This window comes from Schistocerca cancellata, chromosome 3 (genome assembly GCF_023864275.1).
Source record: "Schistocerca cancellata isolate TAMUIC-IGC-003103 chromosome 3, iqSchCanc2.1, whole genome shotgun sequence".
Classification (NCBI taxonomy): Eukaryota; Metazoa; Arthropoda; class Insecta; order Orthoptera; family Acrididae; genus Schistocerca; species Schistocerca cancellata.
In genome coordinates this window covers 221753431-221769055 of record NC_064628.1, presented here as the reverse complement: position 1 = coordinate 221769055, position 15625 = coordinate 221753431, and the positions used below count along the sequence as shown (strand labels likewise).

General features: G+C 41.7%; 1 protein-coding gene across 1 annotated transcript in view; it reads left to right on the top strand.

Moving 5' to 3' along the window:
• Positions 1 to 12579: 12579 nt before the first annotated feature.
• The window catches only part of LOC126174850 (methionine--tRNA ligase, mitochondrial), a 102250-nt gene continuing 99204 nt past the window's right edge, over positions 12580 to 15625 (top strand). Inside the window, exons 1-2 of the mRNA XM_049921237.1 lie at positions 12580 to 12757; positions 12834 to 13111. Coding sequence (XP_049777194.1) covers positions 12619 to 12757; positions 12834 to 13111 — 417 coding nt within the window. The 5' untranslated portion in view covers positions 12580 to 12618. The remainder of the gene's footprint in view (positions 12758 to 12833; positions 13112 to 15625) is intronic.

Here is a 15625-nt window from a genome sequence, read left to right as displayed (position 1 = left end):
CGGCGGGAGAACAGGCGGCGGCGGCGGCGGCGGCGCGTCGCCATGAGGCAAAATGGAAGGCAGCGTCGGTAACACTTGGGGCTGAGGCGAGCCAGTAGATGGGTCCCCAGGGCGCAGACCGGAGGGCACCGTCGCTGAAAGCAGACGGGGAGCGGCAGATCCCGTGCGACGATTGAGATGCCGACGCACCTCACCAGAGGCCCCCAAATCCAGATACATAGCGCGGCCGAGGCAGCGAAGAATGCGCCTTTCGAGCCAAAGCCGCGATCCTCGATAGTGGCGGTAGTAGACAACGTCGCCTGGGGCAAAAACAGGTGTCTGCCGCTGCACAGGAACTTGATGCGGCGGATGTAGCAAAGACATCAAGGTTTGATGAGGGCGACCGTGGAGCAACTCAGCCGGCGAGCGACCATCTCAGGGCTGAGAGCGATACGAGGACAAAAAGAGCAATAACGCGTCCTCCTGAGAATGCGACTCATTCAACTTCAACATCTGTGACTTGAAAGTCCTGACCAATCGGTCAGCGGCACTGTTTGACTGTGGCGAAAACGGCGCGGACGTCAGATGTTGAATACCATTGGCCTTGCAGAATGACTGAAATTCTGCGGACATGAATTGTTGGCCATTATCGGAAACAATAGTCTGAGAAAGACCTTCAATGCAAAAGATAGCAGATAACGCTTGGATGGTGGCAGATGACGTTGTGGAAGACATCCGGACAACAAAAGGAAAATTACTGAATGAATCTACCACAACCAACCATCGAGCATTCCAGAATGGACCAGCAAAATCGATGTGTAAGCGTTGTCAAGGGGAAGTGGCTTTTGGCCATGCAAAGAATTTCCGCGGTGGTGCTGATTGTTGTTCGGCAAACACCATGCAAGAAGAACACATATTCGTAATCGCGGCATCGATTCCGAACCAAGTACAGTGCTGACGAGCAAGTTGTTTCGTTCTCACTATACCCCAATGTCCTTGGTGGAGAAGCTGTAAGACAGAGGACTGTAACGAACGTGGCACCACGACCCTGGACTGAACATTATCAGAACGCAACAGCAAAACACCACGTCGTACAAAAAGTCTCTCCTGGTGAGCAAAAAATCGGCGAACCAACGGATCCCCGATCCGTGACTTTGACAAGGGCCATTGAGTAGCAGCGAAACGCAGAACGGTAGAAAGGACAGGGTCAGCAGCTGTGGCTGTAGCTACACGACGAAAATCAATCGGAAGCGATTCGACCACGTCATCGGTTTCCGAATCAATGAACATGCAAGCAAGTTCGGAGGAATCGAATGCTCTATCCTCAGCAACAGGCAAATGGGACAACGCATCGGCGTTTCTATGCTTAGCAGTGGACCGATACAAGATATCGTAGTGGTACTGCGAGAGGAAAATAGACCAGCGAATGAATTTCTGCGCTGTACGTGGAGGTACAGGCTTGGTCGGATGAAAAAGCGATGTCAAAGGTTTGTGGTCTGTGATGATGGTAAAGTGACGACCATACAAGAAATCATGAAACTTTGTAACACCAAATACGAGAGCCAATGCTTCTTTCTCGATATGTGAATAATTTCGTTGCGCAGACGAGAGCAATTTGGACGCAAAGGCAATAGGGCGATCGTGCGAACCATCTTTGTGCGCAAGCACAGCACCGATCCCGAAATCCGATGCATCCACCATCAACAAAAGGGGCTTCTGGGGATCGAATGGCGTAAGGTAAGTATTGGAAAGCAACGCCGATTTCAACTGGCGAAAGGCGCGTTCGCATTCCGTCGTCCAGACGAACGGAACACCTTTACGGCGTAAGCGATGAAGCGGAGCTGAAATGGAAGAGGCCTATGGAACATATTTGTTATAGTAATTTATTTTTGCCAGCACACTCTGTAGCTGCTTCAAATTCTGCGGCGAAGGCAAGTCTTGTATGGCACGGAGGTGCTCTGGACTGGGATGTATGCCTTGGGCATTGAGTACATGTCCCAGATAGGGTAAGTCACGAGCAAAAAACACACATTTGTCCTTCCGCAAGCGAAGACCATTTTGTCGCAAGACCTGAAATAATGTTCTGAGATTGGCTAAATGTTCTTCTTCCGTCTTTCCGGAGATCACAATATCGTCCAGATAGTTTGCTGCAGTAGGGACCGACGCACAAACAGTTTGTAGATATTGCTGAAACAATGCAGGGGCGGAGGCACACCCGAATGGCAGTCGTTTGAATCGATACAAACCAAGATGCGTGTTAACCACCAAAACGCGCTGGGATTCTTCGTCCACCGGTATTTGCAAGTACGCATCTGCTAGGTCCAACTTCGAAAAATGTTTACCCGGGCACAGTTTGTCAAAAAGATCTTCCGGGAAGGATAAAGGAAAAGTTGCAGTCACTAGTTGTGGATTCACTGTTGCCTTGAAGTCCACACAAAGTCTCAATTTTCCGGAAGGTTTTGGCAAAATTACTAAGGGTGATGCTCAGAGAGAAGCCTGCACACGTTCAATTACACCTTGTGATTCCAAATCGTGTAATGTGTTTGCGACCTGATCACGCAATGCGTGGGGAACATTGCACGCTCTGAAAAACTTCGGTTGCGCGTTTACTTTCAGTTCCAAATGTGCTTTATAGTTCTTAGCGCAACCGAGACCCGGTGCAAAAATGTCTGCAAATTCTTCACATAGACGAGAAACACTGTCTGAAGGCACAGTCTGGTTCACTGATAGGACCTGATTTACTATAGACAAGTTAAACAACTGAAATAAATCGAAACCAAACAAGTTCACTGCAGAAGAAGAACGAAGGACGTAAAATGACACAAGTTTTGTATGTCCCTTGTATGTTGCAAGAAGGCTGCACTGTCCTAACACAGAGAGCTCGTGACCTGAATAGGTAGTTAACTTAACAGTTGCGGCACGCAACAGAGGTGTGCCCAGCAGTTTGTAAGTGTCTTGATTGATCAGTGAAACTTCAGCCTCGGTATCGAGCTGAAATGGTATCACTTTGCCGTTAATGTCCAAGTCCACAAAAAGTTTATTGTCCTGCTGACGACAAGAGCGACTGTCTCGTGCAACATGAACTGACACTGGTACAAAATCACTTGCGACTTGACGGGAGTTCCTGCGATGTTGACGTACACTATTTGTGGGACGAACACAGTCACTGTTAGAGAGAGTGGCACTGGGCGGAGTGGCATGAACTATATGAATTTCCATGGGCGAAGTTTCGCGAGCCTGAGTATCCTTGGTTCGATTCCGATTCTGGCGCGAAGCAAAGGGCGTGGAATGATTGTGAGTTTCCGATCTGAGCTTTTTCTGGCAAACACTTTGAACATGTCCTTTTTTATTACAGTAAAAGCAATTAGCTTGGCGTGATGGGCAATTCTCACGCGAACGTCTAGTAGCACACCGCGGGCATGATTTTATCACTGCATTTGCTTGCCGGCGAGGCACACGTGGCTGAGAGCCTGTCGGCAGTGGCATGGTCGGGTGCGATGACTGTACTCTTCCGTGCAGCTCGCCCGGCGGGCCGTTTAACCTGACACACGGGTGGCGAAGTTTCAAATGATTCCTGAGCAAAGTCAAGTGTGTCCTGCCGATCCAATATGTCCATCACTTGTTGAAGGGAGGGATTGACTAGTTTCAAAATCTGTTCCCTTATACGAACATCAGAAACGTTCTGTGCAATTGCATCACGTACCATAGTATCTGAATAAGGGAGTCCACATTGACACTCAAAAGCACAATCCCTAGTAAGGCCTTGCAAGGTTGCAACCCACTCCCGATTAGTCTGACCTGCCGTACGTTTTGTATGAAAGAAGGTATACCGTTTGGCAACTACATTGACTGATTCTTTGAAATATGCATCTAACACAGACATAATTTCGTCGTAGGACAGAGTTGCTATGTCGCGTCAGGGAAATAATTTGACTATCACACGGTATGTGTGCACCCCTACGGAGAATAATAAAAAAGGCTGCCGCTCGTTACCTTGAATTCTGTAGGCGGTGAGATGGAATCCAAATTGGCGTGACCACTCTGTCCAGCTTTCCAGTGCCGCATCAAAAGGACGAAAACGTGGTGCAACTGCGTGTTGTGGCTGCGTTAGTGGTGGAGTGGCGGCTGCCGCATCGTTTTGCAGTGCATGTTGACCCTGGACGAGCTGTCCAAGAGCATCCAGTAAGGCCTGCGTCTGCTGATTCTGTAAGCTATAAAATTCGGACAGTGCATCTGGAGATGGTGGCGAAGCCATTACACAAGTAAATCAGGGCAGTATAGTTACGAACGCGGTGTTGCCTCGTAGCCAATGTTGTGGGTTGGCAGGAGAGCCAACACCATATCATTAGAGGAAGCCAAAAGGCACGCGTTTTAGCTCACGCAGGCGGGTGTGAGGTCTGGAACAGGACAAGGAAATTAGACTTTAGAAAAAAAGGACGTAGCTGGTGGAATACTTAACTTTAATCCATTAATGGTGAGCGTCGCTCTTGACGGTACATGACTACAGTATCAATAGTAACTGGTAATGGCGCCTTGCTAGGTCGTAGCAAATGATGTAGCTGAAGGCTATGCTAACTATCGTCTCGGCAAATGAGAGCGTATTTTGTCAGTGAACCATCGCTAGCAAAGTCGGTTGTCCAACTGGGGCGAGTGCTAGGAAGTCTGTCTAGACCTGCCGTGTGGCGCCGCTCGGTCTGCAATCACTGATAGTGGCGTCACGCGGGTCCGACGTATACTAACGGACCGCAGCCGATTTAAAGGCTACCACCTAGCAAGTGTGGTGTCTGGCGGTGACACCACAGAATGCATTGCTGTGTATGAGGAGGAAGAGTGCTTGGGAATGATAAAAAATAGTTGATGACATCAGCCATCAAAACTCGCTTCCCAAGAAACTTCTACAGTGTTGTGACACGTTGTGTTATGTGGTGGCCAATGTGGATGACACCATTTGAAATGCATTGCAAAATGTTCTGACAGGACACAATGTGACGTTATGTGACAGCAAGTGTGAATTAGCCTTGAGATTGCAATAGTATGCAAGTCCAAATGAATCTATGGAAGTATATTTCAGCATATGTTGGGTAGGTTTTGAGCAGTTTTAACCTGACTACATACCATCTGAATAAATTTACTATAAGATCGTCCTAGAACAGTTATGCGAGGCAAGGGCCTGGGTGGTAGTTGGAAAACACTGACATGTTACAAAAACGACCGATATTAGTGTCAGAGCCACAATTGTTTAATGCCTAGGCCAACCGATTTAATACCTGAGCTTAATCAAACATAATAATAGAACATTCTAAAAATATTTACAAATAAACAAAAATTCTTATAGAACATTCTCAGAATATTAAGAAATGAACAGAACTCTTTACAGAACACTTCCTTGTTTTAATTTTAACTCCATTACATATGGAGACGCAAGTATGTGAGTGGATTACTATAAAAAAAGTGTGCTGTATTCACCAAAGTTCTCAGTTCTTTCGTGTTACTTGATTCCTTTTGACTCTTGAGAAGTGAGTTCTCGATTTCTTGAAATTCTCGTTTCTGCCCATCTCCAATTGGGGCAAATAAGCTTTGGAGCCTCTTGATAAATATCAGATGATGATGTTAACCATCAACACTTTTCCCCAAAGAAGCGTTAATCATTCTGTGACGTGAAGGCCAGTGTTGGTTCCACCATTTGAAATGCTTTCAGCTGAGTTCACACACATAACTAATGTGATGGCAAAGCTTGTGGCTTTCTGTAGTGACGCCATGGCCACCATTCATACAGGGTGCCACAAATTGTAGGTAGTTTCACTGTGTCCACCATGGCATCAACTGAAGTCATAAAGGCAGGTATTAACATTACAATGCAACCAGTTCACATTGGCAATCATGTTACATCATGTATCGTCCTATTAAAATATTATGAATTCCATTTCAAATGGCGGCATCCATCATGTCATGTCATGTCACTGCACTGTCACGGTTTTTCGGGAAGAAAGTTTTAATTGTTGACTTCTTCCATCCATTGTTGATCATGTGACCCAAAGCTCATTTTCTCCTGATACATGATGATGCGCAGATCTACATATTTCGTTTTGTCGTGTTTTTCATTGTTGATATCAGTTGTTTGTTGCTTGTTATTTGTTTTGTCTCGTTATTTATTTTGTTAAAATTTATAATAAATGACAAAAGATTAATTGAAGCAGTGAGGCAGCAGTCTGAATTCTATGACATGAGTGTACTAAATTGCTTGACATACAATACATCTATAAGGTGGATTTTTATACAAATTGAAACTGTATTTAATATTTTAAAATGAAATGAATGGCAATATGGCTGTAACTTGAAGCTGATAGAATCAGATTGATTAGTAGGGCTAATTTATTTTAATATTGTCAGGCATTTGAAATGTTTTATAAAGAAATGGACTGATACCTTCAGACATTCAAGTTGTTTGTTTAAATATGTGTTTGTGGCAGGCTTATTTATTGTTAAGTAGCTCTCTGAGTTGTGTGTGAAACAGTTTTACAAGTATCTGTGGTCAATATCTATGTGGTTTCACTAGCTAACACCAGTACAAATAAGACACTTGATCTATTAAAAGTCAAATACAAGATGTAAGGGAAATCTATAGAACTTGAAGGGAAAAGTGTTAAGGGAGAAATGACTATCGCACAGAAATTTGCACTGGACTGGAACTAAACTTGACCTTAAACAAACGCATTTTTCACTGGCTGTAATGGCAGCTCGTGACACTGTGTTCCTTTTAGTAATTCTGGGTGCAATTTGACTAACAAATAAAGAAACGAATGTTTTGACTTTCTAAATTATAAAATGCAGATTCCTCTTCCTCGAACTCCATGTACAGCATGTGAAATTCCTCTTCTGTACCACATAATGAAATTTTTCGGACACCCACCCTTTCTTTGTGTTGTTTTGAACTCCTGTCTTCCTTCTCTAACATATAAGCTATTCCTGCTGGCTGCAAACCATTTGAGTCCAATAAATGTCATTTTCATACTAATGTAGGTTCCGGCATCCACTTGTGTAAGATACTGCGATGTGTATGGCACAACACGCGTAAAAAGAGTTGACAGTCATTTGCGAAGATCGCAATTCCCCTGAAAAAAAAAAAAAACAGTTGAGGACAGCCATCCGAGTTGAGATCGCGTGATCTTGAATTAATTAACCTAATGCGCCGTGACTTGACGGTGCCCTGATGGCCAGTATGAATTGGCCTTTATGGATTTAGAGCTATGACAACGGTTAAATACAAGGAAGCCAGAAACCAAATGTTAGATCAGGAAATAGATTTTGCACAGGGATAAATCAATGGCCACAAACACATTTACAAATGACATTTGAAGGCGTAATTGATGTGTGCTATGGCAAGCTAACCAACAGCAGGCATTTAAATACTATATGCAGACACTTCACGCTTCGAAGATTTTAGAATCTTATTGTATTCATTGATCTAGGCATTCTGAATAACCAGTGTTTTGTTTCATATTTGCCACATCACAGTCAGTGGCTATTTCCCACAAATAATCCACAATTTATACAGTGCTTGGTCTCACAAATCACAAAGTTTAAAAGACTCCCTTTTTTGGCTACATATTAAGTTTATTTATTTGTTGTTGTTGTTGTTGTGTTATTCAGTCCTAAGGCTGGTCTGATGCAGCTCTCCATGCTACTCTATCCTGTGCAAGCTTATTCATCTCCCAGTACCTGCTGCAACCTACCTCCTTCTGAATCTGATTAGTGTATTCATCTCTTGGTCTCCCTCTACGATTTTTACCCTCCACACTGCCCTCCAATGCTAAATTGGTGATCCCAAGATGCCTCAGAACATGTCCTACCAACCTATCCCTTCTTCTGGTCAAGCTGTGCCACAAACTTCTCTTCTCCCCAATCCTATTCAATACTACCTAATTAGTTATGTGATCTACCCATCTAATCTTCAGCATTCTTCTGTAGCACCACATTTCGAAAGCTTCTATTCTCTTCTTGTCCAAACTATTTATTGTCCATGTTTCACTTCCGTACATGGCTACACTCCATACGAATACTTTCAGAAATGACTTCCTGACACTTAAATCTATACTCGATGTTAACAAATTTCTCTTCTATTCATACAAAAATCTTTCAAAGTTGTGGGGTAGGCCTACATCATTAGTACACACACAACACACACACACACACACACACACACACACACACACACACACACACGCACACGCGCACACGCACACACGCACGCACACACACACACACACACACACACACACACACACATACCTACAGTAAATTAAACATAGACTTTTGTTGTTGTAGTTCAAGAAGCTGCTGACCACTGTTTTCATTTTTTCAGTAATAAATTGAAAACACACTGTAATTGAATGGAGTACAGCAGCAGTTATCCATGGCAACTGCGACACAATGCTCGTATTTCGAAATACAGTCACCCAGAAGTAGTGGAGGAAGGAAAGTACAATGAAGTTGAACTCTTCGTGGCATGACAAATGTTGGGTCTCTTCAGGTGCGCCACTAAAAACTGGAAAATCGCACGTGCAAACACAGTATCCCATTATTTATTTATTTTATTTTACTTGAGATACATGTTCCATAGATCCAGTATGGCGTGATTACGCATGGATGTGGAACGAGTCAAAGCAGATACAATATAGATATCATACAATACAATACATACTGGTATATTACACATGGTAGATGAATGATTCAAAACTGGTGCAATACAATAATATAACAGAGATATAAAAATAAAATAGTGATAAAAACAATACAGATACAATGACAAAGGAAATAATCTGAATTAATACTCAAATTAATAATTTCTACTGAAGAATTCATCTAAAGAGTAGAAACATTTTTCTTGTAGGAATTCCTTTAGATTTTTTTGAATAGCGTTTTATTTTCTTTTAGACACTTTATATTACTCGGGAGTACATTAAAGATTTTTATATTTGTGTATTTTACCCCTTTTTGTACCAGAGAGAGATTTTTCCGTTCACAGTGCATATCATCTTTCCATCTTGTGTTATAATGATAGTATGCCTCATTTGTTTCATATTCAGGGGAACTGAGAAGTAAGAAAGCCATCAGTGAGAGGAGATATTGTGGGGTAGTGGTTAATATACCTAACTGTTTAAAAAAATTGTGACATGAGGTTCTTGGAGGAACACTACATATAATTCAGACTACTTTCTTCTGGCTTACTAAAAATTTTTTGAAAGTGGTGAGTTGCCCCAAATACTATTCCATAGCACATCACTGAATGAAAGTAGCCAAAATATACAGACTTTGATACGTTGATGTCTCCAATTTTGGAGATAATTCGGATGGCAAATGTTGCTGAGCTAAGCTTTTTTTGTGTTTGCTGTATGTGGAATTCCCAGTTGAGCTGGTTATCTGTGTGAATGCCTGGGAACTTTGTGCACTGAACGCTCTGTAACTGTTGTCTCTCATGTGCAATGTTAACCTCTTCTGTGCGTATGTAACTGGATTGGAACTGCATGTAATTTGTTTTACTGAGGTTTATTGCTAGAGAATTTGCTGTGAACCAGTTCAGAGCATTTGCAAGTGCTTGGTTGGCATTCAACTCTACGCCAGTGTAGGTTTAGCTGGCTATCACTATACTTGCGTCATCTGCAAACATTGTGATATTGCTAGCACAGTTTGAGGACAGGGGTAGGTCATTAATATATATAATGAATAGGAGAGGACCAAGGACTGACCCTTGTGGAACTCCATGATGTTCCAAGTCAGACTCTACCTCTCCTACTTGTAGATTGTTAACACCTAATACTATTTTTTGTTGTCTGTCTTCTAGATATGATCTGAGCCAATTACTCATTTGTCCTCGGATTCCATATTGGGCTACTTTTCCTAAAAGTATTCTGTGATTGACGCAGTTGAAAGCCTTTGTCAGGTCACAGAATATGCCAACAAGTAACTTTTTCTTGTCAAGGCACTCTAAAACATTATTTGTAAGTGCGAAAATTGCTTTGGTTGTAGATATACCTGATCTGAAACCAAATTGTTGTTTACTAATTAGTGCAAATTTTTCAAGGTGATTGATGATCCTGACGTATATTAATTTTTCAAAGACTTTAGAAATTGCTGTTACAAGAGAGATAGGACGATAATTGGAAACATCTGTGGGATCACCTTTTTTTGGAGAGGGGCTTCACTGTAACATACTTCATTCTGTCAAGGAAGATACCTTGATTTAGAGAGGAATTGAATATATGAGCTAGAACTTTAGAGAGTTGATTACAGCTGGCTTTTAGCAGTTTGCTGGAAATATTGCCTACACCCGATGAATGTTTCCTTTTTAGAGACACTATGGTTTTTCTTACTTCTTGCACGGTTACGAGGGTCATACCTATCATGCCTATAGAGTTAGTTAAAAGTTCTTTCAGAGTTTTTTGCCTTTTCTGAAGAGCCTTTGCATGCTGTTTTCTCATCAACAGTTAAAAAGTGCTCATTTAAGATTTTAGCCACAGTATCTTGATTTTGAACTAGCTTACCTTCATTGTTAAGAGCACTATTTTGGATCTTGTTGGGGTAATTTGCACCAGTCTCTTTTCGTATCACTTCCCATATAGTTTTGATTTTATTAGTGGAGTTATTAATTTATGAGCACAGATACATACTTCTTGATTTATGAATGACTTTGTTCAATATTTTACAGTATTTTATAGTTATTTAAAATGTTAGGATCATCTGATTTTTTGAGGCAATGTACAACTCTCTCTTTCTCTTGCAAGAAATCCTAATTCCATTGGTAATCGAAGGCTTGTTGGTGGATTTTTTAGTATGGGTTTTATATATTCTTTTTGGGAAGGTACTTTCAAATATTAGAGCCACTTCATTACTGAAAAGGTTGTATTTGGAATTGACATTTTCTACATTATATACTGGAACCTAGTCTACGTTTTGGAAACGTGATTTAAAGATCTCAATAGTTTCATCAGTGGATTTCCTAGTGATTTTCCAGTTGGGACCACTATTAATCTCACAAATACTTGAATTGTTAATGGTGAGTCTTTGTCCATCACGGTCAGAGAGACCATTCAGGACTTGCCTGACAGCTATATCATCAATCTTGGTTATGTCAATAAATATATTATCAATTAATGATTTTCTTCGTGAAGTTATTCTGGTGCGAAAATTCCCAACAGAATCCAGATTATATGAGGACATCAAGTTCTCAAGATCTGTCTCTGGAGTTTGTTAGGAAAATTGCATTGAAGTCTCCAACAACTATGACACCTCTACTGAGTTTCAATATGTACTATTAAGAGTGTATCTAACGGTTTAAAAAAAAAGGCTAAAGTTACCTGAAAGTGCCCTGTATAAAGCTACTACTGCTATATAAGAATTATTTAAAGCCAGCTCTATGGCACACGCTTCAATCTGTTGATCTATACAAAAATTCAGCATATTAATAACACTACATGTGATGCTGTTTCTGGCATAGATCGCTACTTCACCGTTTTCTATAAATTTTCTACAGTAAGATGTTGCTAAGCAGTAATTATCTAATGCAAGTTTTTTCATAGCTGACAAAATATGGTGCTCAGTAAAACACAGAACGTGGGCACAATCTATACCTTGTGGCTCCTGGATATTAATTGAGAGTTCATTAATCTTGTTACTCATCCTACAGATGTTTTGATGGTAAATAGTCAGATGTTTATTTCGAGAACCACTTACACATTTATCCCTAAAAAAGAAATATGAGTTGACAGAGTGGGTTTGGTATTTTTACCTATCCATTTATTCGAGTTGGTCTGTTTCCATGCCGGCCGCGGTGGTCTAGTGGTTCTAGGCGCGCAGTCCGGAACCGCGGGACTGCTACGGTCGCAGGTTTGAATCCTGCCTCGGGCATGGATGTGTGTGATGTCTTTAGGTTAGTTAGGTTTAAGTAGTTCTAAGTTTTAGGGGACTGATGACCACAGAAGTTAAGTCCCATAGTGCTCAGAGCCATTTGAACCCAATCTGTTTCCATGTACTGGGAGACTGGGAAGAATCAGCTTTACCTGGTGTTTTCAGCAACCATTTGTCCAATGTCGTCTGTCTATACACATTCCTGCAGTCTTATTGTGTTGTGGAGCACTCATTCTTCGAATGTGTGTGTTTTGAGTATACGTTGTTCCTAGCAATTACGACGATTTCACAAATAATGGACGCTAAGTGACTGTTTCCGCGCCGATTGAGGTGAAGGCCGTGAGTGGTGTAACGTTCTCTACTAAAATTTTGCACGTTAGCCATTTGTACATTTGCGTAACAGTTGCAAATTTCTGCATATTGACTGTTTGTATATGCTACTGCCCTGTTAACACACGAGAATTGAGGCAAGTCATACTTGTGTGGAATATCGAGAACAATGACGTTTGAGCCATTTAGGTGTGCAGAGACTTTTGTTGCGAGTATGAAGCCAGCTTGTAATATTTTGACGGAAGGTGACGTGACGTGACACCCAATCTGATTTGATCTAAAGTTCTCTGCACCACACACTTTCCAGAGTATCCGTGTCTGACAAGATACCATAGTCTGTCGTCGACCGCTCGCTACTTGCTAGCCGTTGTGCACAGTCGATAGTGCTACATTGTGTTTGTTTATATGTGGTGCGGTACGATGGTGAATGTGAGGTGGTGTCAATTCAGTAAATGTCACAAAGGATATAGGAATCATTCGTTATCAACAAAAAACAACAAAGATTGCTATTTTATAACAACACCGATATTCTATGTAAATGCTTGTAAGTGATGAGTACATACATGTCGGTGTAGTTGCACCTCTTTGAAGCAGAGTAGCTGGTATGTGTCTTGTTACAGCACCTCACCTCGGACATTTGTACACTGCCGTCATAGCGGACGCACTTCAAAGATTTCAGCGGTTGGTGTATGGCACAAAGTGCATTTTCAGCACGGGCACTGACGAGCATGGCACGAAAGTACAGCAAGCTGCCGCTTCTGCCAAAATGGATGTGCCGACTTACTGCACTTATATATCGAATAAATATAAAGCTACATTTCATCAGTTCGATGTTGGTTTTACCGATTACGTAAGAACAACAGATGAAAGACATAAAGCATCAGTTGAACATTTCTGGGTGCGTGTGCAAAACTTAATTCCTAAGATGCTAGTAATAGTATCTGCATATGGTTGCTTTCACATGGCAGTAATATAAGAAATGCCTTTGTCAGTTGAACTCTCATTCTTATGCCGAGCCGGCCGGTGTGGCCAAGCGGTTCTAGGCGCTTCAGTCCGGAACCGCGCTGCTGCTACGGTCGCAGGTTCGAATCCTGCCTCGGGCATGGATGTGTGTGATGTCCTTAGGTTAGTTAGGCTTAAGTAATTCTAAGTCTAGGGGACTGATGACCTTAGATGTTAAGTCCCATAGTGCTCAGAGCCATTTGAACCATTTTCTTATGCCGACTGCTCCTTGTAAACGTTTGTTTGGTCTGTGTCGTGGTAGTTTGCATAACAAGATATTGTAGGCCAGGATGCTATTGCCAACTCGCTGTTCATAGTGAATGTATTGTTTGTAATAGTTTAAGATTGCCTATAAGTGTAATTGAAAGCAGTTTTGTTCTGTGACAGGGCATACTTCTATGGTTTTTGTGTGTGGCACAGCCATCAAAAGTATCTGATTAAGATTTTTCATTCTAAGTAAGCACACTTCATTTTCTGACTGCTTGTAAGCTGCACCAGAGTTAGTATAGTGCACAGGTACTGTTATGCAACAAGTGTTTTAAAGTTGGTGTGCAGCCACTTCTGTCATTTTACTGTGGAACTGTTCATCCTTTGTGGTTGAATTGACATTACATTTTTTTGAACAATTTGAAAAATATTTGCAGTAAATCATAAGCCACTATACCTAATCTGCTAGTCACTGTGTCATTTTATTCTAGTTATCACCTTTAGTCCTAGTCAGTAAGTGACTGCAAATGGGTTACTGTAGCCTTCCCAGACTTCACACAAAATATCAATCTGCATAATGGGAATGATGTGGCACATGTGCAATGTGACATATTTATGTGATTAAATTGCTATTAACTTAAAGTAGAATGTGCAAACTATGGTTGGTCTGTTCCTTTCAAATGGCACATTAAGGTACAACTGAAATTATTATTGAACATCAGGTTCCTTCCATTATTGAGCATATTAATATGAATATTGTCATATGCCAACAGCCATTGTGACTCTGCAGAGAGGTTTCAGATTTAATCTAGTGATGATGATGATGGTGGTGAGGTGGTCCCATACTCAGAGGAGCGCAGGGGCGATGTGGGAAACCCGCACCGCCTACTAGGCAAGGTTCTAGCGGAGGTGGTTTGTCATGGCCCTCCTGCACTGTAATGAGGATGAATGATGATGACGATGACACAACACCACCCAGTCATCTTCAGGCGGGGAAAATCCCCGACCCCGCCGGAAATCGAACCCGGGACCCCATGCGCAGTAGGCGAGAATGCTACCTCAAGACCACGAGCTTAATGTAGTACATTGGTACAAATAATGGTAATCAGAAACTTATCATCACTTGATCCGTTCCCAAACCAAATACTTCTAAGAAAAATTTCTGTGATTATCAGCAGCGGAGAAAACTTGTGTTGAGTTTTATTGCATTGAGTCCCATTCCATTAGTTTGCATTAGACCTGTCTGTAGAAGTGGCCATTTGATTATAAATTCTGAAAAAGAAGTGAGGAATTTGGAACATAAAAAACTTAAGTGTTTTTCCCTCATTCCCCAAAGTCAACCTTCTCATTGTCGTGAGACTCGGGAACGCTGTTTAAAATACCAGCATCAAAAAGTAGCAAAAGATGTCGCAAATCAACTGCCTGTCTCATTGCAGGCTAGCAGTACTAATGACTGACTAATTTCAAGAACCATTTCTGTCTTTGCTCAGTCAGTCTTTTTTTCAGTTGAATGTAACTAGTCGCTGCAGCCATGTCAGGTATATGAATGCTTCACACTCATTCACCAGGTGTGAGTAGTTTCACTTGATGTGAGACAACCTACTGACACAAGTCTTTCATGGTTACTTCAGCTACATGAATGTCAGTCTTTTGGAAGTTTCTTTTTTATGTTTTGCCAAAACGAGTGGTTGACATTGTTAAAACTTTACCATCCACTGCTGGTGGTGGACTGCAGTCGAGCTTGTGGCTGCAGATTGTATGCACCTGGCGTGTCAAGGGCTTTTATATGGATATTTCCAAAGTGGTCCTCCCCTTGCTACCTGCAACAGTTTGTTGCAGCATGGGAAGCCAGGATCCATTCACATTGAAAGTTTTTTCTTTCTTGTTGAAGCTATTCTCGTGTATGTGTATTTGTATAGCTTCTCTGAACAAGTGGGTTTGCTAGCTCTTATCTATAGCAAGAACTTCCTTGTTGGCGAGTTTTACTATGTGGTTGCTCCCACACAGCATGTGCTCCCTACGGCTGATTCCTCCACCTGCCACAACGTACAGTGCCACCTATGTTCAGTGATTGATGGTCCAGTCATTCCAACATAGACTTTCTCTCATGTATAGGATGACAGAAAAACTGGAACATTTCCACAATCCAATAAAACTAGAAATGATGAAGGAAAGAAATTGCATTGACAGTAATTGAAACCTT